The sequence below is a fragment of the Bombina bombina genome, chromosome 10 (assembly GCF_027579735.1).
Source record: "Bombina bombina isolate aBomBom1 chromosome 10, aBomBom1.pri, whole genome shotgun sequence".
Lineage (NCBI taxonomy): Eukaryota > Metazoa > Chordata > Amphibia > Anura > Bombinatoridae > Bombina > Bombina bombina.
Window position 1 is genome coordinate 191,613,470 of NC_069508.1, and position 27,996 is coordinate 191,641,465.

At 40.1% G+C, this 27,996-nt stretch overlaps 1 protein-coding gene across 1 annotated transcript in view; it reads right to left on the reverse strand.

Annotated features, from left to right (window-relative positions):
• Positions 1 to 27,996, reverse strand: part of LOC128640791 (mucin-2-like) — a 97,561-nt gene that overhangs the window by 35,884 nt on the left and 33,681 nt on the right. Inside the window, exons 9-10 of the mRNA XM_053693211.1 lie at positions 27,104 to 27,261; positions 4,361 to 6,384 (exon numbers count right to left, since the gene is read on the reverse strand). Coding sequence (XP_053549186.1) covers positions 4,361 to 6,384; positions 27,104 to 27,261 — 2,182 coding nt within the window. The remainder of the gene's footprint in view (positions 1 to 4,360; positions 6,385 to 27,103; positions 27,262 to 27,996) is intronic.

The window sequence follows — 27,996 nt, forward strand, 5'->3', positions numbered from 1 at the left end:
ATCACTCACAGGCCAATGGTTTAGCTGAGAAGTATGTTGGCATAGCCAAATCCATTATCAGAAAAGCACAATCATCAGGGCAGGATGTGTACCTAGGCCTGTTAAACTATCGTGCAACACCCATGGAGGGTTTATGTTCACCTGCACAGCTGCTCATGGGTAGAGCACTGAGGACCACAGTGCCTATTGCACCACAGAAATTGCAGCCTCAGACTATCCCACAGGATCAGGTAACAGGTCAGAGGAACATAAACATGAAAAAGCAAAAGCTGTATTTTGACAAATCTACCAAGTTACTTGGTCCACTCAGGGCTGGGCAAGCTGTGAGACACAGAGTCACTGGGGATACATGGGAACCTGCTCGAATTGTCAGTGAAGCTAATTCACCAAGGTCATATATAATCAAAACCAAGTGTGGACAGAAACTGAGACGCAACAGGCGTCATCTTCGACCAGACACTGCAGCTGATACTCTACTCGAGGAACCAAGCAGCAATGACAATAAAGAGCAAAGCAATGAATGCACAGAATTCCCTAACATGGATGTAAAGTCTACTGAGGACTTTGAGGACAACATAAGTGTATCAGCTTGCGATAATGCTGGGAATGACTCTCAACCTGACACTGATTGTACTGCTAGTGAGCCAGCAGTTACTTTCTCTCGTTATGGTCGAGCTATTAAACCAAAAATATGGGAAGACTTTGTCTCATATTAAGTGTTTCATATTTGAAGGGGAAGATGTAATGATGTGTATGCTTTATGTTATAGTTTAAGTTCAATAGTTATGCTTAGTTCACTCTGTGCACTACAAACAGTTAACATTTTAGTCATGTGATTGGAGGGGGCGGGCAGTTATTGTTAAGATGGATGCTGCTGAATAAAGTCTGTATTCCTGTTCTCTCTCCTTGCTGTTTGCTAATACATTATAAAGATCATCACAGTTCCTTCCTCACACAGCTCACTTTTTTGCTACGCTCCCTAAACATCTGTATTACTTGTATAGCGCCACTTGTCCAGCTATCAGGCGCCACTGGCTGTACTTGCTGTGCTGAGTATACTGCACACAGCAGTGACGTAAAGAGTTTTCTGTTTACATTAGCAGAAATAAAGTGTAGGGACACCCTGATAGATGTACTCTGTAGTTGATTACAATTCCTGTACAGCCTGGGTTACCTTGGCGACACATTTGTTTTGCAGTGAGGGCAGCTGGAACTTAAAGGGATAGGAAAGTCAAAATAAAACTTGCATGATTCAGATAGAGCAATAATTGTAAGATACTTTTAAATTTACTTCTATTTTCAAATGTGCTTTGCTTTCTGTGTATCCCTTGTTGAAAAACATATCCTACACTAGTGGGTGCTAGCTGCTGATTGGTGCCTGCAGACATTTGCCTCTTGTGATAGGCTGACTAGATGTGTTCAGCTAGCTGCCAGTAGTGTAATGCTGTTCCTCCAGCAAAGGATAACAAGATAAAGAATCAAATTTAATAATGGATGTAAATTGGAAAGTTGTATGTTCTATCCAGAAAATGTTGAAGTTTCCTGTCCCTTTAAAGGGACACTGAACCCAAATTTTTTCTTTTTTTTTTTCTTTTACTCCTATTATCACATTTTCTTTATTCTCTTTGTATCTTTATTTGAAAGCAAGAATGTAAGTTTCGATGCCGGCCCATTTTTGGTGAACAACCTGGGTTGTTCTTGCTGATTGGTGGATAAATTCCCCCACCAATAAACAAATGCTGTCCAGGGTCTGAACCAATAACTGTCTGGCTTCTTAGCTTAGATGCCTTCTTTTTCAAATAAAGATAGCAACTAGAGAACAAAGAAAAATTGATAATAGGAGTAAATTAGAAAGTTGCTTAAAATTCCTGCTCTATCTGAATCACGAAAGAAACATTTTTGGTTACATTTCCCCTTTCAAGTTGCCTCATTTCTGCTAAAATAAGACAGAAAGCGTCTATGGGGCACATAATATTTATAGGGTTTCCAGGTGTTAAATATACAACTGGACAGTCCAGTATTTTAGCAGGCTGTCCAGTAAAATATTCACAAAGATACTGGACACTTAAATGTCCAGTTTTTTAATGTCCATGGGTTTTAGTTAAAGGGACATGAAACCCAAAATTCTTCCTTTATGATTTTAAACAACTTTCCAGTTTACTTCTATTATCAAATTTGTTTCATTCTCTTGGTATCATTTGTTGAAGGAGCAGCAATGCACCACTGGTTTCTAACTGAACACATGACTGAGCCAATGACAATCGGTATATATATATATATATATATATATATATGCAGCCACCAATCAGCAGCTAAAACCTAGGTCCTTTGCTGCTCCTGAGCATTCCTAGATAAACCTTTCAGCAAAGGATAGCAAGATAAGGAAGCACATTAAAGTGTTTAAAATTGTGTGCTCTGTCTGAATCATGAATGTCTAATTATGACTTTACTGTCCCTTTAAATGCAAAATGTCTCCTTTGCCCCATGCATTACAAATATAGAGGCAGGAAGAAATAAGTGACAGTCAAGGATGTCATATCACTGCTTTACATACAGTATGTAGTGCAGAAGCTTAGGAGGTAAAATCATTGTTTTACATATTACTGGCAGCCGTGGGGTAAAATGACTGCTCAATTGTTAAAAATATACATGGTTAGATCAAGAGTGGAGGCTTTTGGTAGAAAGCATTGTGTGCCCCCCACCTAGAAATTGTCCAGTATTTTTGTGATGAACAGCTGGCAGCCCCAACAAAATACTGTGCACATCTAGTACTGCCATAGCCAGTGGTTTCTGGTAGCTGAGTATGCGACTCTATACATGTACTGACTAGGGAGCGTACAAAATAGTAAGCTAGTGGGGAGAAGAAACAATACTATAGTATTATACAGCTCAAAACAGGAAATTACATCACAGTCAACTTTAGCTGCAAAAAATGTAATACACATATATTGCAAAATATTATTTAAGCTCTTTTTTTTCAAATAATGTATTTTATTTTCTGACTACAGTATCCCTTTAACATAACAGCATTCTTTCACCTTTAAAGAATCTGATATCAAATATTAACACTTGCTGCAGTGTATTCAAAAGCCCCTTACAATGCTATAGAAATAAATGACAGGAGGGGAAATAAGATTTTGGGTAAGGGTAAATAAGATAATGTAGATGGCAAGAGGAAGAGAATGGACTAAGGGTGTATGTGTAAGTTTGATAATAGAAGTTAATTGTGAACATTTTTTTAAATTGTATGCTCTGTCTGAATCGCAAAATAAGGTTTTGGGGTTTTATATCCCTTTAACATTGAGGGTGAATAGCAAAGGAATAAATGAAAAACTCCACCACTTGAGAAGAATTTTGGTTTTGGCTTTGAACTTGAGCATTATCTGACATATCTGAGCGGATAACCTATTTAAAAATGGCAGTAAATTGGATTTTTTTTAAATCTTGAAAGCTTCATCTTGACATTCTCTTGGTATCCTTTGTTGAAGAGCATACATAGGTAGGTTAAAGAGTGTGAACGTGCCCATTAGAAAACATAATCAAATGATTTAGGTGTAAAAATTACTACAGACTTGTTGAATGTTGAATATTGTAGACTTTTCTAAAGGCTTGTGATTGATCCATATATTTGTTCATGGAAGTAAATTGTATTTTTTTAATGACATGCTCTGTCTGACTCATGAAAGCTTAATTTTGACATTCTTGCTCCTGTAATTTAAAGATGTAATGGGAAATGCAATTTCTTTGTAAGACTAAAACATTTTTCATTGAAAATTCTGAACTACAGATTTCATAAGTGCGTAAAGGATCAGGGGGTAGATTTACCATTGTGCGGACGGACATGGTCCGCTGTAGCGAATCATGTCCGCCGCACATCGATAAATGCAGACAGCATATGCTGTCAGCATTTATCATTGCACAAGCATTCCTTGTGAAATGCTTGTGCAATGCCGCCCCCTGCAGATCCGCGGCCAGTCGACCGCTAGCAGGGGGTGTCATTCAACCTGATCGTATCCAATCGGGCTGATTGCTGTCTGCTGCCTCAGAGGTGGCAAACGAGTTAAGGAGCAGAGGTCTAAAGACTGCTGCTTCTTAACTCCTGTTTCTGGCGAGCCTGAAGGCTAGTGTGGAAACAGCTATATTCAGGGCAATTCGGGCCTTAATAAATTGCCCCCCAAGTCTCTAATTGGTTTATTAGCTAAGAATGGAAATGTCAATGTGTTAAATGCCCAGAAACAAAATCATTTTATGCTATCCCTTGTGTCTGCCATCTGAGATTTTTGATATTAGTATTTTCCTACTCAGTGTACATGATTTACAAAGGTTTGAAACATAACAAAACATTTAAAAGAAGACTCACCGGTTCTTCGATTTCTGTTTTCAGTGATTTATAGTAGGCAGTAGATGGATTTTCAAGGTCAGAGGTGTAATTTCTGTTCAATATTTTTAGTGTAATGTTTACAAAGTAAAAGCTCTGTGTAGTTGTAAATCCACCATCTGGTGAAGCTGTTGATATTGTGGTTGAAGTTGTGTTTCTTGCTGGTGTTGTAGTTAAAGTTGTGGTTCCCACTGGATTTGTGGTTGAAGTTGTTGTTCCTGCGGGTGTTGTGGGCAAAGTTGTTGTTGTTCTTGCTGGTGTTGTGGTTGAAGTAATTGTTCCTGCTGGTGTTGTGGGTGAAATAGTTGTTGTTCTTGCTGGTGTTGTGGGTGAAGTTGTTGTTGTTCCTGTTGCTGTTGTGGGTGAAATAGTTGTTCCTGCTGGTGTTGTCGGGGAAGTAGTTGTTGTTCCTGTTGGTGTTATGGGTGAAGTAGTTGTTGTACCTGTTGGTGTTGTGGGTGAAGTAGTTGTTGTACCTGTTGGTGTTGTGGGTAAAAGAGATGTTGTTCCTGCTGGTGTTGTGGCTGAAGTTGTTGTTGTCTCTGTTGGTGTTGTGGGTGAAATAGATGTTGTTCCTGCTGGTGTTGTGGGTGGAGTTGTTGTTGTCCCTGTAGGCGAAGTTGTTGTTGATCTTGCTGGTGTTGTGGTTGAAGTAATTGTTCCTGCTGGTGTTGTGGATGAAATAGTTGTTGTTCTTGCTGGTGTTGTGGGTGAAGTTGTTGTTCCTGTTGCTGTTGTGGGTGAAATAGTTGTTCCTGCTGGTGTTGTCGTTGAAGTATTTGTTGTACCTGTTGGTGTTGTGGGTAAAAGAGATGTTGTTCCTGCTGGTGTTGTGGCTGAAGTTGTTGTTGTCTCTGTTGGTGTTGTGGGTGAAAAAGTTGTTGTTCCTGCTGGTGTTGTGGGTGAAGTTGTTGTTGTCCCTGTTTGTGTTGTGGGTGAAATAGTTGTTGTTCCTGCTGGTGTTGTGGGTGGAGTTGTTGTTGTCCCTGTTGGTGTTTTAGGCGAAGAAGTGGTTGTTCTTACTGTTGCTGTGGGTGAAATTGTTGTTCCTGCTGGTGTTGTGGCTGAAGTTGTTGTTGTCTCTGTTGGTGTTGTGGGTGAAATAGTTGTTGTTACTGCTGGTGTTGTGGGTGAAGTTGTTGTTGTCCCTGTTGGTGTTGTGGGTGAAATAGTTGGTGTTCCTGCTGGTGTTGTGGGTGGAGTTGTTGTTGTCCCTGTTGGTGTTGTGGGCGAAGAAGTGGTTGTTCCTACTGTTGCTGTGGGTGAAGTTGTTGTTCCTGCTGGTGTTGTGGGTGGAATTGTTGTTGTCCCTGTTGGTGTTGTCAGTGAAGTTGTTGTTGTCTCTATTGGTGTTGTGGGTGAAATAGTTGTTGTTCCTGCTGGTGTTGTGGGTGAAATTGTTGTTGTCCCTGTTGGTGTTGTGGGGAAAATAGTTGTTGTTCCTGCTGGTGTTGTGGGTGAAGTTGTTGTTGTTCCTGTTGCTGTTGTGAGTGAAATAATTGTTGTTCCTGTTGGTGTTGTGGATAAAGTTGTTGTTGTCCCTGTTGGTGTTGTGGGTGAAATAGTTGTTGTTCCTGCTGGTGTTGTGGGCAACGTTGTTGTTGTTACTGCTGGTGAGGTGGATGAAGTTGTTACCACTGGTGTTGTTGGTGAAGTAGCTGTTCCTGCTGGTGTTGTGGGTGAAGTAGTTGGTATCCCTGTTGGTGTTGTGGGTGAAATAGTTGTTGTCCCTGCTGGTGTTGTAGGTAAAGTTGTTGTTGTTCCTACTGGTGTTGTAGGTAAAGTTGTTGTCCCTGCTGGTGTTGTGGGCGAAGTTGTTGTTCCAGCTGGTGTTGTGGGTGGAGTTGTTGTTCCAGCTGGTGTTGTAGGGGAAGTTGTTGTTACTGCTGGTGTTGTTGGTGAAGTTGTTGTTCCAGCTGGTGTTGTGAATGAAGTTGTTACAGCTGACGTTGTGGGTGAATTTGTTGTTGTTGGCATTGCAGTTGTTGTCACTTGCACTGTAGTTGCTAAAATAAAATTAAAGATATCACAAATAGTTGTAAGTTACAAATAGCAGTTACATAATTGATCATGTCTAATATGATGCAATACATTCAATGTGTTAAGAAGTTAAGATATATTTACATAGATAAATTCTTTTTTTCACATCAAAACAAGTTATAATGTATCAAAAGTGTATGGTGGAGGCTTTAGATTTGTATTATTATGAAATTAACGACTTTCTCTTGGTTGGCTTTGTTGAAATTTAGCTACATTCCACAATAAATATGCATGTGTCTTGATCTTTATATGTTTAGTGCAGGGTTCAAATAGCCCACTCTCCAGGGTGCCCTTGGAGCTTTAGAAATAGGGTAAAGTTTGGAATACCAGGGATACAGACATTTTCCTGCATTCTCTCTAAATTGATATTAGGAACCACACCTCCAAGCATTCATTAAACTAGATCAATAAGAGTGGCTTCTAGATGTGTGGGCAATGGAAGGGCACACAGCTACTGCAACAGGGAGGGCAACACAACAAATTTCTTCCTGATCCCTCAGATTTTTTAATACATTTAGCTCTGGGTGCCCATGTACAGTAGAATAACAATTTGGGACTCCAAAGATAATTATGTAATCCTAAAATTTGAAATATAGCATTTTGTTTCCAATTCCCAGAGCTAAGTGAGGTGGTATAGTTTAAGTTTATACTTAATGAAAACATTTCTGGCTCCAAGGTTTGTTGCTTGGCTTCTAGATTGTGAACAAATTTGACAAGCCCTGATTTGGTGTCCATTTAATAATGACTCCATATCCGGGTTTAGGGGCACATTTAAATACTATAAAGAGGTATATTTATGTATTATAACGCATGAAGAACCTACATATTGCATATTGGTTTCTCTATGCATAGTTTAGTCAGCTGTGAATTGAGCCTGATCTGAACACAGTCAGTGATTGGCAGTTACAAACATAAACCTCCACTGTTTGGCAAAGCAGCTGTTCTTTAACCCCTACAAAGGCTCTAGATCGGCAATACTCAACTGGTCCAGAGTCTTTGTGGGAGTTAAACACACATTCCTCTGCATTCTATACACCTTATCAGTGTTTTTTATTATTCCTCTTTTGTGAGTTACTCTGTTTTGAAGATTTATTGACTGAAAGTTCAGATGTTCTGGAGTTTTAAAGCAACAAATGCATAAGGTCCAGATTTGCTGCTTTTGTTTCTAGTGGGTGAAATGCTACATTCAATTAACTATATCCAGTGAGGAGATAGATAGAGGCCGGTTGAGTGTTCTGTTTTATTGATATACAGCACCTGTTCTTGTACTGTTTGTCCCTTTACAGATCCCGTCAGAGAAGAGTTTTAAGAAGAGACAATGGCCTATAGTTATGAAGCCGTCTACTTTCCTGCATTCGCCGGCCCAATACGCTCGCCTACCATCGCTGCCGCGGACCTGAATACGTTCGCCAAAGTTATCAAGAAAGCTGTCAAGAAGCCGCACACCAAGTACGGAGCGATGAGCAGTGGACTGTTGTTAACTGACAGTCATCGATCTTGCTGCTCATCGGCTTCTTCGCAGCTTTCTTGCTAGTCTGTCACTAAGCACCCACACTAAACTACACTTTTTTACCCCCTAAACCGCTGCTCCCGGAGCCCCCCCGCAACTAAATAAAGTTATTACCCCCTAAACCGCCGCTCCTGGACCCCGCCGCAACTCTAACAAATGTATTAACCCCTAAACCGCCGCTCCTGGACCCCGCCGCCACCTACATTATACCTATTAACCCCTAATCTGCCGCCCCCTATACCGCCGCCACCTATATTAAAGTTATTAACCCCTATCCTGCGGATCCCGGACCCCGCCGCAACTAAATAAATTGTTTAACCCCTAAACCGCCGCACCCGGAGCCCACCGCCACCTACATTACATTTATTAACCCCTATTACATTTATTAAGCCCCCCACTACACCGCCACCACCTACATTAAACTCATTAACCCCTAAACCGCCGCTCCCGGACCCCGCCGCCACCTATATTAAACTTATTAACCCCTATCCTGCCCCCTATACCGCCGCCACCTATATTAAACTTATTAACCCCTAAACCTAAGTCTAGCACTAACACTAACACCCCCCTAACTTTAATATTATTTTAATAAATGTAAATAAAACTTACTATTATCAACTAAATTATTCCTATTTAAAAATAAATACTTACCTGTAAAATAAACCCTAACATAGCTACAATATAATTAATAATTATATTGTAGCTATTTTAGGATTTATTTTTATTTTACAGGCAACTTTGTATTTATTTTAACCAGGTACAATAGTTATTAAATAGTTATTAACTATTTAATAACTACCTAGCTAAAATACTTACAAAATTACCTGTAAAATAAATCCTAACCTAAGTTACAATTCAACCTAACACTACACTATCATTAAATTAATTAAATAAATTAACTACAATTACCTAAAATTAAATTAAATTAAATAAACTAAACTATAGTACAAAAAAAAACAAACACTAAATTACAGGAAAAAAAAATACAAGACGTTTAATTACATCAGCCAATCGGAATTAAGGTAGGAAAAATCTGATTCCGATCAGCCAATAGAATGCAAGGTAAATCCGATTGGCTGATTGAATCAGCCAATCAGATTTTTCCTACCTTAATTCCGATTGGCTGATAGAATCCTATCAGCCAATCGGAATTTGAGGGACGCCATCTTGGATGACGTCCCTTAAAGGAACCTTCATTCGTCGTTAGTCCGTCGGGCCAGCAGGATGTTCCACGTCGGAGGTCTGGAAGATGGAGCCGCGGTTGGATGAAGATAGAAGACACCGCTTGGATGAAGACTTCTACCGGATGGAGGACCTCTTCTGCCCCACTTGGATGATGACTTTGGCTGGATGGAGGACCTCTTCTGCCCCACTTGGATGATGACTTTGGCCGGATGGAGGACCTCTTCTTGCCCCGCTTGGATGAAGAATTCGTCTCGGCTGAGTGAAGACGACTCAAAGTAGGGAGATCTTCAGGGGGTTAGTGTTAGGTTTTTTTAAGGGGGGTTTGGGTGGGTTAGAGTAGGGGTATGTGGGTAGTGGGTTTTAATGTTGGGGGGTTTGTATTTTTTTTTACAGGTAAAAGAGCTGATTACTTTGGGGCAATGCCCCGCAAAAGCTGATTACTTTGTAATTTAGAATAGGTTAGGGCATTTTATTATGTAATTAGTTTAAACATCTTGTAATTTTTTCCCTGTAATTTAGTGTTTTGTTTTTTTTGTACTATAGTTTAGTTTATTTAATTGAATTTAATTTTAGGTAATTGTAGTTACTGTATTTTTTGCTCCATAAGACGCACCTGACCATAAGACGCACCTAGTTTTTAGAGGAGGAAAACAAGAAAAAAAATATATATAATAATTTCTATTTCCTCATGCCTGATGTGCCAAGGGGAGGGGGCTAACCCTAACCCCTAAACCCTAACCCTAAACCCTAAACCCCTAACCCTAATAACCTTAAATCCTAACCCTTAACCCTAACCCTAAACCTCTAACCCTAATAACCCTAACCCGCAATGCCAATTTTTAAAACATTAAGGGCCACATTTAAATTCTTACCAGTATATGAAAAATTCACCTACTTCTCCAGCCCACACAAACAGTTGCCTGTATCACTTCAGAGTGTCGATCAATGTTCATTTGTCTGTACTATAACTCAGAAACCTGTTTTACTTCAAAGAGTCTTTCAATGTTCATTTGTCTGTACAATATCGGCAATTAAATCACTTGCTGAGGAGAGATCCGCTCTGCTGGTATTCTCAAAGGAGTTGGCTACTTTGAGCTACGTATGGTATAGCTGAACGCAGCGTGTGAGAGTATTGCCGAGAGGAGTTGGAAGTGGGTGTGTATATTTCACCCACTCGGGTGCCTGGAAATGCTGACAGGCTAAGTTCTGTGTGTCTGTGCCAGAGCGGCAAATAACAACCAATCGGGTGCCTGGAAATGCTGACAGGCTAAGTTCTGTGTGTCTGTGCCAGAGCAGCAAATAAGGAAGGCAAAGGACAGCTTATAATTAATCCTCGTTTGGTTGTTTTAGTTTACCCACCATGTCCGGTGTACACCAAGGAGCTGATAAGGTGAGAGTGGTGTAGTTGTGTGCCGGAATGAAATAAGTTGCAAAGGGAGACAGGCGGTCAGGTGGAGAAACTGTCTGTATCTGTTAACGGTGATAGCGTTAGTCTGACAGAGCAGTTGAGAAGGATCCGGTTAGGGTCAGAAGAAAGATATTGATGTTGCAAGCGCAGGGCCTGCATTCGCTCCATAAGACGCACAGACATTTTCCCTTACTTTTGAGGGGGGGAAAAGTGTGTCTTATGGAGCGAAAAATACGGTAATTTATTTAATTATTTTAATGATAGTGTAGTGTTAGGTTTAATTGTAACTTAGGTTAGGATTTATTTTACAGGTAATTTTGTACTTATTTTAGCTAAGTACTGTAGTTATTAAATAGTTAATAACTATTTAATAACTATTGTACCTGGTTAAAATAAATACAAACTTGCCTGTAAAATAAAAATAAACCCTAAAATAGCTATAATGTAACTATTAGTTATATTGTAGCTATCTTATTATTTTACAGGTAAGTTTTTTTTTTTAAATAGGAATAATTTAGTTAACGATAGTAATTTTTATTTCGATTTATTTAAATAATATTTACGTTAGGGGGGTGTTAGGGTTAGGGTTAGACTTATGTTTAGGGGTTAATAAGTTTAATATAGTGGCGGCGGTATAGGGAGGGCAGGATAGGGGTTAATAAATTTAAGATAGGTGGCGGCGGTATAGGGATGGCAGATTAGGGGTTAATATATTTATTATAGTTGCGGCGGGGTCCGGGAGTGGCGGTTTAGGGGTTAATAAGTAAAAAGTAGGTGGCGGCGGTGTAGGGGGGGGGCAGATTAGGGGTGTTTAGACTTGGGGTACATGTTAGGGTGTTAGGTGCAGACACTTCCCATAGGAATCAATGGGATATCGGGCAGCAGCGAACATGAGCTCTCGCTGTTGTCAGACTCCCATTGATTCCTATGGGATCCGCCGCCTCCAGGGCGGCGGATTGAAAACCAGGTACGCTAGCCCAGAATAGTGGCGAGCGTACCTGGTAGGTATTTGATAACTAACAAAAGTAGTCAGATTGTGCCGAACTTGCGTTCGGAACATCTATATTGACGTAACCATCGATTTGTGTCGGACTGAGTCCGGCGGATCGTAGGTTACGTCACAAAATTCTACTTTTGCCGGGCTGTAGGGCTTGATAACTACAGCGAATCAGCCTCGCCACAAATACGCTGCGGAATTCCAGCGTATTTGCGGTTGACAGCTTGATAACTAGAGGCCAATATTTTTTCTGGACTCTGGGTCCATTTGTATTTATTTACATACAAGCCTTCGATTTATTAGAACTTTATTAGGATCTTTCTGGGACACATATTTTAGTATATATTTTTTATTTGATGAGAATATTTGTTTTAATAAATTAATGTAAAATATTCCATCATATCCAATTTATATATGTGTTATAAACTGTATCTTAATGGGACAGTCTACTCCAGAATTTTTTATTTTTTAAAAAGATAGATAATCCCTTTATTACCCATTCCCCAGTTTTGCATAACCAACACAGTTATATAAATATACTTTTTACCTCTGTGATTACCTTGTATCTAAGCCTCTGCAGACTTCCTCCTTATTTGAGTTCTTTTTACAGACTTGCATTTTAGTCAATCAGTGCTGACTCATAAGTAACTCCATGGGAGTGAGCACAGTGTTTTATATATGGCACACATGAACTAGCACTGTCTAGCTGTGAAAACTGTCAAAAGGCATTGAGATAAAGAGGCGGCCTTTAGGGGCTTAGAAATTAGCATATGAGCCTACCTAATTTAGCCCTGTATTTGTTGTCTAAAGAAACAGCCTAGATCCATGCTAAGTTCTCATTGGTATCCTTTTGTAGATTGTTAGTGTTTTCAATTTAACAACACATAAATAAGATAACATCAATAATTATAAAAACAAATGGCTAGATTACGAGTTGTGTGTTAGGGTAAAAAAGTAGCGTTAAGAGGTCCTAACGCTGCTTTTTTACGCCCGCTGCTATTACGAGTCTTGAAGGTTTAGGGTCACCGCACACTTCTTTGGCCTTACCGCAAAACGACTTACGTTAACTTCGTAAAGTCTTTTTTCTATGGGACTTCCATAGCGCTAATATTACGAGTTTGTCCTGAGAGGCCAAAAAGTGAGCGGTACAGCCTACTCTGTCAAGAGACCTAATGCATTTAAAAGTCAGAGTTAAGAGTTTTATGGTACAAGTACAACGCTGTAAAAAAACAAATCATAACTAAAGTGCTAAAAAGTACACTAACACCCATAAACGACCTATTAACCCCTAAACCGAGGCCCTCCCGCATCGCAAACACTATAATAAATTTTTTAACCCCTAATCTGCCGCTCCGGACAACACCGCCACCTACATTATATTTATGAACCCCTAATCTGCTGCCCCCAACATCACCGACACCTACACCTACCTACGCGTTGGATGTCTTGAAGATGGATCCGCTCTGCGCTGGATGGATGAAGATAGAAGATGCCGTCTGGATGAAGACTTCTGCCCGTCTGGAGGACCACTTCGCCCGGCTTGGATGAAGACTTCTCCCGGCTACGTTGAGGACTTCGGCCCGGCTTGGATGAAGACTTCGCCCAGTAAGTCGATCTTCAGGGGGTTAGTGTTAGGTTTTTTTAAGGGTGTATTGGGTGGGTTTTATTTTTAGGTTAGGGTTTGGGCTTGCAAAAGAGCTAAATGCCCTTTTAAGGGCAATGCCCTTTTTTTTACAGGTAAAAGAGCTGATTACTTTGGGGCAATGCCCCGCAAAAGGCCCTTTAAAGGGCTATTGATAGTTTAGTTTAGACTAGGGTTTTTTTTTTTATTTTGGGGGGGCTTTTTTATTTTGATAGGGCTATTAGATTAGGTGTAATTAGTTTAAATATCTTGTAATTTGCTTATTTGTTTTTTGTTTATTTAATTTAATTTAATTGATTTAATTGTTGTTAATTTAGATAATTTATTTAATTATAGTGTAGTGTTAGGTGTTAGTGTAACTTAGGTTAGGTTTTATTTTACAGGTAAGTTTGTATTTATTTTAGCTAGGTAGTTATTAAATAGTTAATAACTATTTAGTAACTATTCTACCTAGTTAAAATAAATACAAACTTGCCTGTAAAATAAAAATAAACCCTAAGCTAGCTACAATGTAACTATTAGTTATATTGTAGCTATCTTAGGGTTTATTTTATAGGTAAGTATTTAGTTTTAAATAGGAATAATGTAGTTAATGATAGTAATTTTCTTTAGATTTATTCAAATTATATTTAAGTTAGGGGGTGTTATGGTTAGGGTAAGATTTAGGTTTAAGGGTTAATAGATTTAGTATAGTGGCGTCGACGTTGGGGACAGGAGATTAGGGGTTAATCAATGTAGGTAGGTGGCGTCGATGTTAGGGATGGCAGATTAGGGGTTAATAATATTTAACTAATGTTTGCGAGGCGGGAGTGCGGCGGTTTAGGGGTTAATGTGTTTATTATAGTGGCGGCGATGTTGGGGGCGGCAGATTAGTGGTTAATAAGTGTAGGTAGGTTGCGGCGACATTGGGGGTGGCAGATTAGGGGTTAATAAATATAATGTAGGTGTCGGCGATGTTGGGGGCAGCAGATTAGGGGTTCATAAGTATAATGTAGGTGTCGGCGATGTCCAGAACGGCAGATTAGGGGTTAATAAGTATAATGTAGGTGTCGGCGATGTCGGGGGTGACAGATTGCATACATGAGCTCTGGAAGCGCTATTTTAGCCACGCAGCAGGATATCCCCAGACTGAGATGCAGTGCTCCTGAAACACGGGTAAACCAGGCTATTAAGGCACACATAGGGTTGCCACCTCAGCCATGTTTTCCTGGACACTTATGAGTTACACATGCTGCAGGGTGTGCAAGGAGGAACATGTATTGTGTTTCTGGACAGCACTATTCATATTCCTCCCTGCACACCCTGCAGCATGTGTAACTTATAAGTGTTCTGTATTTTAAGGGACGGGTGGCAACCCTAGGCACACATGAGGGCACAGCCTATAACCTGCCATGGAGGAAAAATACTGTGACACACAAGCCCTTTCACAAATACTGAGATGACTTCACCCGTGCATGTTGTGCTAAGGGCCACTGAAACTGATCTAGATGACCTCCATATCTCGCAAAAAGCCGGCGTTCGTTAAAACATCACAGGCTGTGGAAAGGTTGTTCAGGATGATCTGAGCTATCAGAATGAGACACGCAAAATCTTATTTATCGCTCCGACTGTTTTCAAGAGGGAGACTGATATGCATATACATTGTGGGATTTTTTGTTCATTTTGTAGTCTTGTTTCACTCACAGGTTATGATTATGACCTCACTTAAAAAAATCAGGGCTTGATGTGCTCATTATACAGTTTCAAGCATGCTTATAGCAACCTTTGATATCATGTTTAGGGGCATCCTTCCATTCAGTTTACTGCTATACTCTAGTTAAGGTTTAGTTATGCTAGTTATCTATGAACATTTACGTTTACTATATTACCGTAGATTATGGTACTACCCTCTTTAACATTCATGTAACCTCCATTGTAAGTTTACTCCCAGTATGTCACTGTACATAGCCAGGGATAGGCAAGGTGTCCATACACGGACACTGGTGTCCGTGACTAGCCCTTGCAGTGTCCGCCACAACTAATAGGAAAAAAATATGTGGAGTTAATAAAGTTAGTGGCTTGTCAAGAGACTGCTAGCGATATTGGGTGACAAGTTATGGAATAAATAAAGCCTGAGTGAAATACTGGATGTGTATCTGCATCTGTATAATAACACCCAGCTCTATACAAAGACACAGTAGTGACACTGGCACATGCGTATAGCCAGACAAGGGCTGGTAATAGGGTCAGTGGTATCTGCATCAGTATAATAACACCCAGCACTATATAATGACACAGTAGTGACACTGGCACATGGGTATAGCCAGACAAGGGCTGGTAATAGGGTCAGTGGTATCTGCATCAGTATAATAACACCCAGCACTTTATAATGACACAGTAGTGACGCTGGCTCATGGGTATAACCAGAGGAGGGCTGATTATAGAATCAGTGGTATCTGCATCTGTATAATAACCTACAGCTCTATACAAAGACACAGTAGTGACACTGGCTCATGGGTATAACCAGAGGAGGGCTGGTTATAGGGTCAGTGGTATCTGTCAGTATAATAACACCCAGCACTATATAATGACTCAGTAGTGACACTGGCTCATGGGTATAGCCAGAGGAGGGCTGGTTATAGGGTCAGTGGTATCTGCATCAGTATAATAACAGCCAACACTATATAATGACACAGTAGTGACACTGGCACATAGGTATAGCCAGAGGAGGGCTGGTTATAGGATCAGTGGTATCTGCATCACTATAATAACACCCAGCACTGTATAATGACACAATAGTGACACTGGCACATGGGTATAGCCAGATGAGGGCTGGTTATAGGGTCAGTGGTATCTGCATCAGTATAATAACACCCAGCGCTATATAATGACACAGTAGTGACACTGGCACATAGGTATAGCCAGATGAGGGCTGGTTATAGGGTCAGTGGTATCTGCATCAGTATAATAACACCCAGCGCTATATAATGACACAGTAGTGACACTGGCACATGGGTATAGCCAGATGAGGGCTGGTTATAGGGTCAGTGGTATCTGCATCAGTATAATAACACCCAGCGCTATATAATGACACAGTAGTGACACTGGCACATAGGTATAGCCAGAGGAGGGCTGGTTATAGGGTCAGTGGTATCTGTATCAGTATAATAACACCAAGCACTATAAAATGACACAGTAGTGACACTGGCACATGCGTATAGCCAGACAAGGGCTGGTTATAGGGTCAGTGGTATCTGCATCAGTATAATAACACCCAGCATTATATAATTACACATTAGTGACACTGGCACATGGGTATAGCCAGACAAGGGCTGGTTATAGGGTCAGTGGTATCTGCATCAGTATAATAACACCCAGCACTATATAATGACACAGTAGTGACACTGGCACATGGGTATAGCCAGAGGAGGGCTGGTTATAGGATCAGTGGTATCTGCATCAGTATAATAACACCCAGCACTATATAATGACACAGTAGTGACACTGGCTCATTGGTATAGCCAGAGGAGGGCTGGTTATAGGATCAGTGGTATCTGCATCAGTATAATAATACCCAGCACTATATAATGACACAGTAGTGACACTGGCACATGGGTATAGCCAGAGGAGGGCTGGTTATAGGATCAGTGGTATCTGCATCAGTATAATAACACCCAGCACTATATAATGACACAGTAGTGACACTGGCTCATTGGTATAGCCAGAGGAGGGCTGGTTATAGAATCAGTGGTATCTGCATCAGTATAATAACACCCAGCGCTATATAATGACACAGTAGTGACACTGGCACATGGGTATAGTCAGAGGAGGGCTGGTTATAGAATCAGTGGTATCTGCATCAGTATAATAACACCCAGCACTATTTAATGACACAGTAGTGACACTGGCACATGGGTATAGCCAGAGGAGGGCTGGTTATAGGGTCAGTGGTGTCTGCATCAGTATAATAACACTCAGCACTATATAATGACACAGTAGTGACACTGGCACATGTGTATAGCCAGAGGAGGGCTGGTTATAGGATCAGTGGTATCTGCATCAGAATAATAACACCCAGCACTATATAATGACACAGTAGTGACACTGGCACATGTGTATAGCCAGAGGAGGGCTGGTTATAGGATCAGTGGTATCTGCATCAGAATAATAACACCCAGCACTATAAAATGACACAGTAGTGACACTGACACATATGTATAGCCAGAGGAGGGCTGGTTATAGGATCAGTGGTATCTGCATCAGAATAATAACACCCAGTGCTATACAAAGACACAGTAGTGACACTGGCACATGTGTATTGCCAGAGGAGGGCTGGTTATAGAATCAGTGGTATCTGCATCAGTATAATAACACCCAGCACTATTTAATGACACAGTAGTGACACTGGCACATGGGTATAGCCAGAGGAGGGCTGGTTATAGGATCAGTGGTATCTGCATCAGTATAATAACACCAAGCACTATAAAATGACACAGTAGTGACACTGGCACATGGGTATAGCCAGAGGAGGGCTGGTTATAGGGTCAGTGGTATCTGCATCAGTATAATAACACCAAGCACTATAAAATGACACAGTAGTGACACTGGCACATGGGTATAGCCAGAGGAGGGCTGGTTATAGGGTCAGTGGTATCTGCATCAGTATAATAACACCCAGTGCTATACAAAGACACAGTAGTGACACTGGCACATGGGTATAGCCAGAGGAGGGCTGGTTATAGGATCAGTGGTATCTGCATCAGTATAATAACACCAAACACTCTAAAATAATGTTTTTAATTTCAAATGTACCTTGGTGTCCTTCACTAAGGTCTGTACTTTGGAAAATGTCTGCCACAGCCTTTGTCTGTGCCTATTCCTGTACATAGCTTTAAGGCATCCATCTGCCAAAGGGTTAAAGTGTAGCACAATTATATTTTGTTATTTGTATACTCTAATGCAGCGTGGGTTCCTAGGTGTGCTAGGTACTGTATGTGCTTTGTACTGTGTGTGATAGTTACTGTTTGAGCTGGGGACTGTGTCTGTTTGGTACTGCGTATGCTGGGCATTGTTTTTGCTTGGTGTTGTGTATGCTAGGTACTGTGTATGCTAGGTACTGTGTGTGCTAGGTACTGTGTGTGCTAGGTGCTGTGTGTGCTAGGTGCTGTGGGTGCTAGGTTATGTGTGTGCTGGGTACTGTGTGTGCTGGGTACTGTGTGTGCTAGGCACTTTGTTTGCTAGGTACTTTGTGTGCTGTACAATGTGTGCTAGGTTCAATGCGTGCTAGGTACTGCGTGTGCTCGGCAAGGTGGGTGCCGGGTACAGTGTGTGCTAGGTACAGCGTAAGCTAGGTTCAGTGGGTGTTAAGTACAGCGTGCGCTAGGTACATTGAGTTCTAGGTACAATGAGTGCCGGGTTCAATGAGTGCTAGGTTCAGTGTGTGCTGGGTATAGTGTGTGCTGGATACAGTGTGTGCTGGGTGCAGTGTTTGCTGGGCATAATGTGTGCTAGGCAAGGCGGGTGCTGGGTACGGCGTGTGCTAGGTACTGGGTGAGCTAGGTACAATGAGTGCTAGGCATCATGTGTGCTAGGTACAATGTGTGCTAGGTATAATGTGTGCTAGGCACAGCGTGTGCTGGATACAGCACGTCCACAGTACAGCGTGTGCTAGGTACAGTGAGAGCTAGGTACAGTGTGTGTTAAGTACGGCATGTGCTAGGTACAATGTTTGCTAAGTACGGTGTGTGCTAGGTACCATGTGTGCTAGGTACCATATGTGCTAGGTACCATGTGTGCTAGGTACCATGTGTGTTAGGTACAATGTGTGTTAGGTACAATGTGTGTTAGGTACAATGTGTGTTAGGTACAATGTGTGCTAGGTACAATATGTGCTAGGTGCAATGTGTGCTAGGCTCAATGTGTGCTAGGTACCGCGTGTGCTAGGCAAGGCGGGTGCTGGGTACGGCGTGTGCTAGGTACAGTGTGAGCTAGGTACAGTGAGTGCTAGGTATCATGTGTGCTAGGTACAATGTGTGCTAGGTAAAATGTGTGCTAGGCACAGCATGTGCTGGATACAGCGCGTCCACAGTACAGCGTGTGCTAGGTACAGTGAGAGCTAGGTACAGCGTGGGCTAGGTGCAGAGTGTGTTAAGTACAGCGTGTGCTAGGTACAATATGTGCTAGGTACAATGTGTGCTAGGTACAATGTGTGCTAGGTACAATGTGTGCTGGGCATAATGTGTGCTAGGTACAATGTGTGCTGGGTGCAATGTGTGCTGGGTGCAATGTGTGCTAGGTACAATGTGTGCTAGGTACAATGTGTGCTAGGTACAATGTGTGCTAGGTACAATGTGTGCTAGGTGCAATGTGTGCCGGGTACAGTGTGTGCTAGGTACAGTGTGTGCTAGGTACAATGAGTGCTAGGTACAGTGTGTGCTAGGTACAATGAGTGCTAGGTACAATACGTGCTGGTTTCAGTGTGTGCTGGGGATTGTGTGTGCTGGGTACAAAGTATGTTGGGTACAATGAGTGTTAATTACAGTGTGTGCTAGGTACTGTGTGTGCTGGGTACGGCATGGGCTGGGTACGGTGTGGGCTGGGTATGGCGTGTGCAAGGTACAATGAGTGCAATGAGTATTAGGTTCAGTGTGGGCTAGGGACAATGAGTGCTAGGTACAGTGGGTACTGGGTACAATTTGCATCTCACTTGTCTCTGGAATTTTTTCTTGTTACCCACATCTCTAGATGTTGGCAGAACCTGCTCTCAATCTATATGGACATAGCCATTACTACATAGTACAGCAATTTTTTCCTGACTTGCTCTTTGGAACATTAAATTTAATTTATAAGCATCACCTCCCCAGCCCCCCCATATTCTGAGCCCACACTAGGGTTCAATCTTGGTGAATTATTTTCACTACAAATCCCTGCAATTTACTTATGATGTATCAATGTTTTGACAGCTATTGCAACCGGACCTGCATGTCCGTTCCTTTTTGTCTGTTTATATTTGAACAGGGGTCCTGTGTGTCCCCAAGTGTTACCTTACATTCTAAAACTGAATAAAAATTCATTTAAGATAAAAAAAATAAAATAAAAAAAAACCTGTATTACCAGCGCTGCAGGGAAGTGAGCGGTGAGGGAAAACTGCTTGCTCAAAGCCAAAACTTTTTATACAGTTAAAGGGACACTGAACAGAAATTTTTTCTTTCGTGATTCAGATAGAGCATGCAATTTTAGGCAACTTTCTAATTTACTCCTATTATTATTTTTTCTTCGTTCTCTTGCTATCTTTTTTTGAAAAAGAAGGCATCTAAGCTTTTTTTTGGTTCAGACCTCTGAACAGAACTTTTTTTTATTGGTGGATGAATTTATCCACCAATCAGCAAGAACAACCCAGGTTGTTCACCAGAAATGGGCCGGCATCTAAACTTACATTCTTGCATTTCAAATAAGGATACCAAGAGAATGAAGAACATTTGATAATAGGAGTCAATTAGAAAGTTGCTTAAAATTTCATGCTCTTTCTGAATCACAAAAGAAAAATTTGGGTTCAGTGTCCCTTTAAATTTAAAACATCTTTTTTTTTTAAAGAACCTCTTAGTTGTTTATATATGTTTCAAGGGACATAAAACAAGTTGGGATAGAGATAAAATAATATAATATGTACTTTAATTACTTTACCTGCAAATTTATATTGCAGTGCCTCACCATTAACCCTTTCTTTTTAGTTTCTGAATTGTACAGCTCTAACTCCCCCCACACATTTCCTTCTATGGCTGTATCTATAGCTATTGTTGTTTTGGTAGAATGCAAAAATGCATAGGGATTATCTGCTGGAGCCTAGAAGCTGTGAACTCAGTTGAAATACATTGCCTGAGTCTAAACACTGATAAGGGGGGTGGCATTAGTTAGACAGCTTAGCTATGTAATTCATTTTGCTTATTTTTGATTATTTTTTTTTAAATACTTGCCAGCAATTTGTAAACAATTGTTTTATGCAAACTATGTTAAATAAATTAGCCCTTTTAGGATATGCACAGACCTCAACCTGTTTTATGGCACTGTAACATTGATTGAAATAACTGTCGGCTAGATTACGAGTTTTGCGTTAAGGTAAAAAAGCAGCGTTAACAGGTCCTGCTTTTTTACGCCCGCTGGTATTATGAGTCTTGCAGGTATAGGTGTACCGCACACTTTTTTGGCCTTACCGCAAATCAACTTACGTAAATTTCGTAAAGGCTTTTTTCTATGGGACTTCCATAGCGCCGGAATTAAGAGTTTGTCCTGGGAGGCCAAAAAGTAAGCGGTACAGCCTCTACCACCAAGATTCCTAACGCATTTTAAAGTCAGTAGTTATGAGTTTTACGCTACAAAGCTGTAGCATAAAACTCATAACTACAGTGCTAAAAAATACACCCATAACACCCATAAACTACCTATTAACCCCTAAACTGAGGCCCTCCCACATCGCAAACACTAAAAGAAAATTATTAACCCCTAATCTGCCGCTCCGGACATCACCGGCACTATACCGCCGCATTCCCGCCTCGTAAACCTTAGCTAAATATTATTAACCCCTAATCTGCTGCCCCCAACATCGTCGCCAACTACATTATACTTATTAACCCCTAATCTTCCGCTCCAGACATCGCCGACACCTACATTATACCTATTAACCCCTAATCTGCTGCCCCAACATCGCCGCCACCTACCTACATTTATTAACCCCTAATCTGCCATCCTCAACGTCGCTGCCACTATTCTAAATTTATTAACCCTTTAAACCTAAGTCTAACCCTAACACCCCCTAACTTAAATATAATTTAAATAAATCTAAATAAAATTCCTATCATTACCTAAATTATTCCTATTTAAAACTAAATACTCACCTATAAAATAACCTTAAGCTAGCTACAATATAACTAACAGTTACTTTGTAGCTAGCTTAGGGTGTATTTTTCAGGCAAGTTTGTATTTATTTTAACTAGGTAGAATAGTTACTAAATAGTTATTAACTACTTACTAACTACCTAGCTAAAATAAATACAAATTTACCTGTAAAATAAAACCTAACCTAAGTTACACTAACACCTAACACTACACTACAATTAAATAACTTACCTAAATTAAATACAATTAAATAAATTAAATACAATTAGCTAAATTACAAACCCCCCCACTAAATTACAGAAAATAAAAAACAAATTACAAGATATTTAAACTAATTACACCTAATCTAAGAGCCCTATCAAAATAAAAAAGCCCCCCCCCCAAAATAAAAAAAAACCCTAGCCTAAACTAAACTATCAATAGCCCTTAAAAGGGCCTTTTGCGGGGCATTGCCCCAAAGAAATCAGCTCTTTTACCTGAAAAAGAAATACAAACAACCCCCCAACAGTAAAACCCACCACCCACACAACCAACACCCAAATAAAAGCGTAACTAAAAAAACCTAAGCTCCCCATTGCCCTGAAAAGGGCATTTGGATGGGCATTGACCTTAAAAGGGCATTTAGCTCTATTGCTGCCCAAAGCCCTAACCTAAAAATAAAACCCACCCAATACACCCTTAAATAATTCTAACACTAACCCCCGAAGATTCACTTACCGGGAGAAGTCTTCATCTAAGCGGCAAGATGTCCTCAACGAAGCCGGCAGAAGTGGTCCTCCAGACGGGCAGAAGTGGTCCTCCAGATGGGCAGAAGTCTTCATCCAGACGGCATCTTCTATCTTCATCCATCTGGCGCGGAGCGGCTCCATCTTCAAGACATCCGACGCCTACCCGACGAATGAAGGTTCCTTTAAGTGATGTCATCCAAGATAGAGTCCCTTAGATTCCGATTGGCTAATAGAATTCTATTAGCCAATCGGAATTAAGGTTGAAAAAATCCAATTGGCTGATTGGATCAGCCAATAGGATTGAACTTCTTTTTTTTGTGTTTTTTTTGTTTTTTTTTGTTTGTTTTTGTTTTGTTTTGTGTTTGTTTTTTGCTTCTTATGAGTTTTGTTTAGGTTTAGTAATAGAAAAGAATCCAAAAGTTTAAGGCTGAACATACAGGGAGGTTGAGTGTGTCAAATTTGGTCTTATTGAAAAGATAAAGTGAGGTCAAGGATCCCCTGTTGTGACAAGTCCCTCTCGAGAGTATATTCTAGGGCCGAAGCATTACAGAAGGTCAGTTTTGGAGGGACTTGATAAGCTCCCAGATGAGTAAATGGTCTCTACTTTCTAGAGTGCCCCTTTATTGTTAAATGCATAAACTTTGTTTCAGGTACACACCCTGCGAGGTAAAAGGTAAGCCTGATTGAGAGGCGGTTTATAGGTTATGGTTTTATTTTATTATCCTTCCACAGTAAACACCATGCGAGGTTAAACATAAGATGCAATTAAGGTCTATAAGGAATGTTACACCCTGCGAGGTGAAATGTAAGCCTTACTTGAAAGGCGTGTATTTTTATTTACTTTTGGATTTTCAATAGGATTGAACTTCAATGCTATTGGCTGATCCAATCAGCCAATAGGATTGAGCTCGCATTCTATTGGCTGTTCCAATAGAATGCGAGCTCAATCATATTGGCTGATTGGATCAGCTAATAGGATTGAAGTTTAATCCTATTGGCTGATTGGATCAGCCATTAGGATTTTTTCAACCTTAATTCCGATTGGCTGATAGAATTCTATCAGCCAATCGGAATTCAAGGGACGCCATCTTGGATGACATCATTTAAAGAAACCTTCATTCGTCATTAGCCATCGAAAGAAGAGGATGCTCCGCGCTGGATGTCTTGAAGATGGAGCTGCTCCGCGTCGGAAGGATGTTGATAGAAGATGCCATCTGGATGAAGACTTCTGCCTGTCTGGAGGACCACTTCTGCCCGTCTGCAGGACCACTTCTTCCGGCTTCGTTGAGGACATCTTGCTGCTTGGATGAAGACTTCTCCCGGTATGTGAATCTTCGGGGGTTAGTGTTAGGATTTTAAGGGCGTATTGGGTGGGTTTATTTTTTAGGTTAGGGCTTTGGGCTGCAATAGAGCTAAATGCCCTTTTAAGGACAATGTCCATCCAAATGCCCTTTTCAGGGCAATGGGGAGCTTAGGTTTTTTTAGTTAGGCTTTTATTTGGGGGGTTGGTTGTATGGGTGGTTGGGGGCGTTGGGGGCGTTGTTTGTATTTTTTTTTACAGGTAAAAGAGCTGATTTATTTGGGGCAATGCCCTGCAAAAGGCCCTTTTAAGGGCTATTGCTAGTTTAGTTTAGGCTAGGGTTTTTTTATTTTGGGTGGGCTTTTTTTAGTTTGATAGGGCTATTAGATTAGGTGTAATTAGTTTAAATATCTTGTAATTTGTTTTTTATTTTCTGTAATTGAGTGTTTGTTTTTTTGGTAATTTAGCTAATTTTATTTAATTTATTTAATTGTATTTAATGTAGGGAATTTATTTAATTGTAGTGTAGTGTTAGGTGTTAGTGTAACTTAGGTTAGGCTTTATTTTACAGGTAAATTTGTATTTATTTTAGCTAGGCAGTTATTAAATAGTTAATAACTATTTATATTAACTAGGTAGAATAGTTACTAAATACAAACTTGCCTGTAAATTAAAAATAAACCCTAAGCTAGCTACAATGTAATTATTATTTATATTGTAGCTAGTTTAGGGTTTATTTTATAGGTATGTATTTAGTTTTAAATAGGAATAATTTAGGTAATGATAGGGATTTTATTTAGATTTATTTAAATTATATTTTAGTTAGGGGGTGTTAGGGTTAGACTTAGATTTAGGGGTTATTACATATAATATAGTGGCAGCGACGTTGGGGGCGGCAGATTAGGGGTTAATAAGTGTAGGTAGGTTGCGGCGACATTAGGCGGGAGATTAGGGGTTAATAAATATAATGTAGGTGTTGGCGATGTTAGGGGCAGCAGATTAGGGGTTAGTTAATAAGTATAATGTAGGTGGCGGCGATGTCTGGAGCGGCAGATTAGTGGTTAATAAGTATAATGTAGGTGGCGGCGATGTCGGGGGCGGCAGATTAGGGGTTAATAAGTGTAAGATTAGGGGTGTTTAGGCTCGGGGTTCATATTAGGGTGTTAGGTGTAAACATAAAATGTGTTTTCCCATAGGAATCAATGGGGCTGCGTTACTGAGCTTTATGCTGCTTTTTTGCAGGTTTTAGACATTTTCTCAGCCAGCTCTCCCCATTGATGTCTATGGGAAAATCGTGCATGAGCACGTATAACCAGCTCACCGCTCACTTAAGCAGCGCTGGTATTGGAGTGCAGTGTGGAGCACAATTTTGCTCTACGCTCGCTTCTTGCCTGATAATGCCGGGTTGATAAAAACCCGTAATACCAGCGCTTTAGGTGAGAATAACGTGCAAGTTAGCAACGCACAGCTCATAATGCAAAACTTGTAATCTAGCCGTGTGTTAGTCTAGTGATTCTAATGCCAAAATAACAGAATAATGCAGTAAGTATTAATATCTATTTTCTAGGCTTAAAGGTGTATATTTTAATGAGTGTATAGTAGATTGGAGAATTGGGCAAATGATCTAAATTTCAACATCATAAAGTGCAAAATGATGCATTTAAACAAATAAATAAATCCAAAGATTAATTAAATGCACAACTGACTTTACTAACTGTTATAAAAGAGGACTGGAACTTGGGAATTATTATTTCAGATAATTTAAAATTTGGTAAACAATGTAGTACTGCAGTGAGTAAGGCCGGTAGAATGCTTGGTTGGTTGTATAGGTAGAGATATTTGCAGCAGGAATAGTAAGGTTCTTTACAGATCACTAGTTAGTCCTCATCTAGTGCATTTATTGTATTGAGTGTAGCTCTGTAGCTGTATCTACAGAAGGATATTAATAAACTTCATCTGTTTGAAGGACGGTTACTAAATGGTACATGGTCTAAAAATAAAACTAACAAATAAAGGATCAATGACCTAAATATTTATAGCTTAGAGGAGGGAGGGGAAAAATGTAATATGATATAAACATTCAAGTATATTAATACTTAATAAAGTATATTTTTTTTTTTAGTAAAAAAGCAACACCAGAACAAGGGATGTGAAGCTGAAGGGTAGCAGGTTCAGGAGTAATTATCAGTAGCCCTTCTTCATAGAAAGGGTGATTGGTTCATGAAATACACTTCCATTAGCGGTTGGTAAAGACAAACACTGTGGCAGACTTAAATAATGTCTGGGATAAACATCAGGCTATCCTACTTACTAGGCCACTCCCACCGTCTACACGTCACTAACCCACAGCTGTTCGTTTTTGCCGGCTGAAGTGTTTTGAGCAGCTGGGAGTTGCTTGTGGCGCATTTTTGTGTAAATTGTTTTATTTTATTTTATTGACTTTTGTTTATGGGATTTTCTTGAATCAGCTCCACGCATTGGATGTGCCTAGCATGGACTACAAGACTTCTGTACGTTGGAGACAGCCCTGGGACACTGCGGTAGAGCCATGAGATTATTTTATGTACCCATATGTGCTTTTATTATACCTCATATCTGTTTGAGGTTTTGATGTGTGAGTGTGCATTTGTTGTTTTTACAATAAATTCCTGTGAGCTTTACACCTACTACACTTAGAGGAGTGTGCGCCTCTGTACCCCTCCCCCTTTTTTGTCTCTATCCAGTTTTATCAGGTTTTCCAGGACCGTGTATCTAAGGGGCAGCAACTACTCTACTTATACGGATTCTTAAAGGGACATTATATTGGGAAGACCCACACCCGAAATCCCTCACACATAACCTTTATCATATGTTTGTTTTTTATGTATTATATGTATAATAGTGCTGTATAGGGCGCTTTGTTGTGTGTGCATTTTTGTATCCTACCTACTAATTACCCTTATACTTTATAAAAGATATTGGCAGACTTGATGGGCCTATGGTTCCTATCTACAGTGAAAATCTATGTTTCTATTAGGTTAGTGATATTAACATCATGGACTCACCCACAGTTGTAGCATTCTGCTCATCTATCAGGAGATCACCCGCCATGCTGCTATTACTTCGTATTTCATCTATGACAGTCTGCTGCAACACCTCTTGAGTAGGGGCAACGGTTTCATTTGCGAAAGCAGCTCCGATATCAGACACAACACTACCTGACCTGTGGGGAAGAAATATAACAACCAATCAAACACCCATTTCCTGTCTGTGACCAACTCCCAAGATGCCTGATAGATATTTTATTACTTTATTACATTGTGGCCACGGAAATACTCTTTACTGAGTCTCCCGTATCGGCAAGTAAGGTCTAATTCCACAGACCGGTAGTGTATGTACTTTTTGTTGGTTTTAACATCAAGATACAATTCTTGTTAAAAAAAAGGGGAAAAAAACTCCCTGAAAATAGTTTACATATTTAACTAGCACTCTTTCATATACAATTTGGAAACATATCTCTCACATTGCCTCATATTCCTCAAATTCAGATTTGTATAGCAAAAACATATCTTTAATAACTATACAACTTAGATTGCATTGTAACTTTTTAAAATCTTTCCCTTTCCATTGTCCAGTGTTAAACTGGACAGTCCAGTATTTTAACTATCTTGTAAAACACATACAAAAAACTGGTCACTTAAGTATATCCAGTTTGTTTAGGTCCCATGAACAACTGGTAAAGAGTTAACATCTGTCCGTCTGTGCTAGTTTCATAAAGTATTAAATTACTACTTCTCTGTAGGTTATTGCCATGCAAGATGGGCAAATTTTTTTCTTTTTGTGGTAATTGTTAGGAATTATTGTTAGCGTAAGTAGCGCCATCTTGTTCTTGGGCGCCATTTTGTCTTTTGCATCCATCTTGTAATGATTAATCTTTATTATAATGGGTTATTCTGCA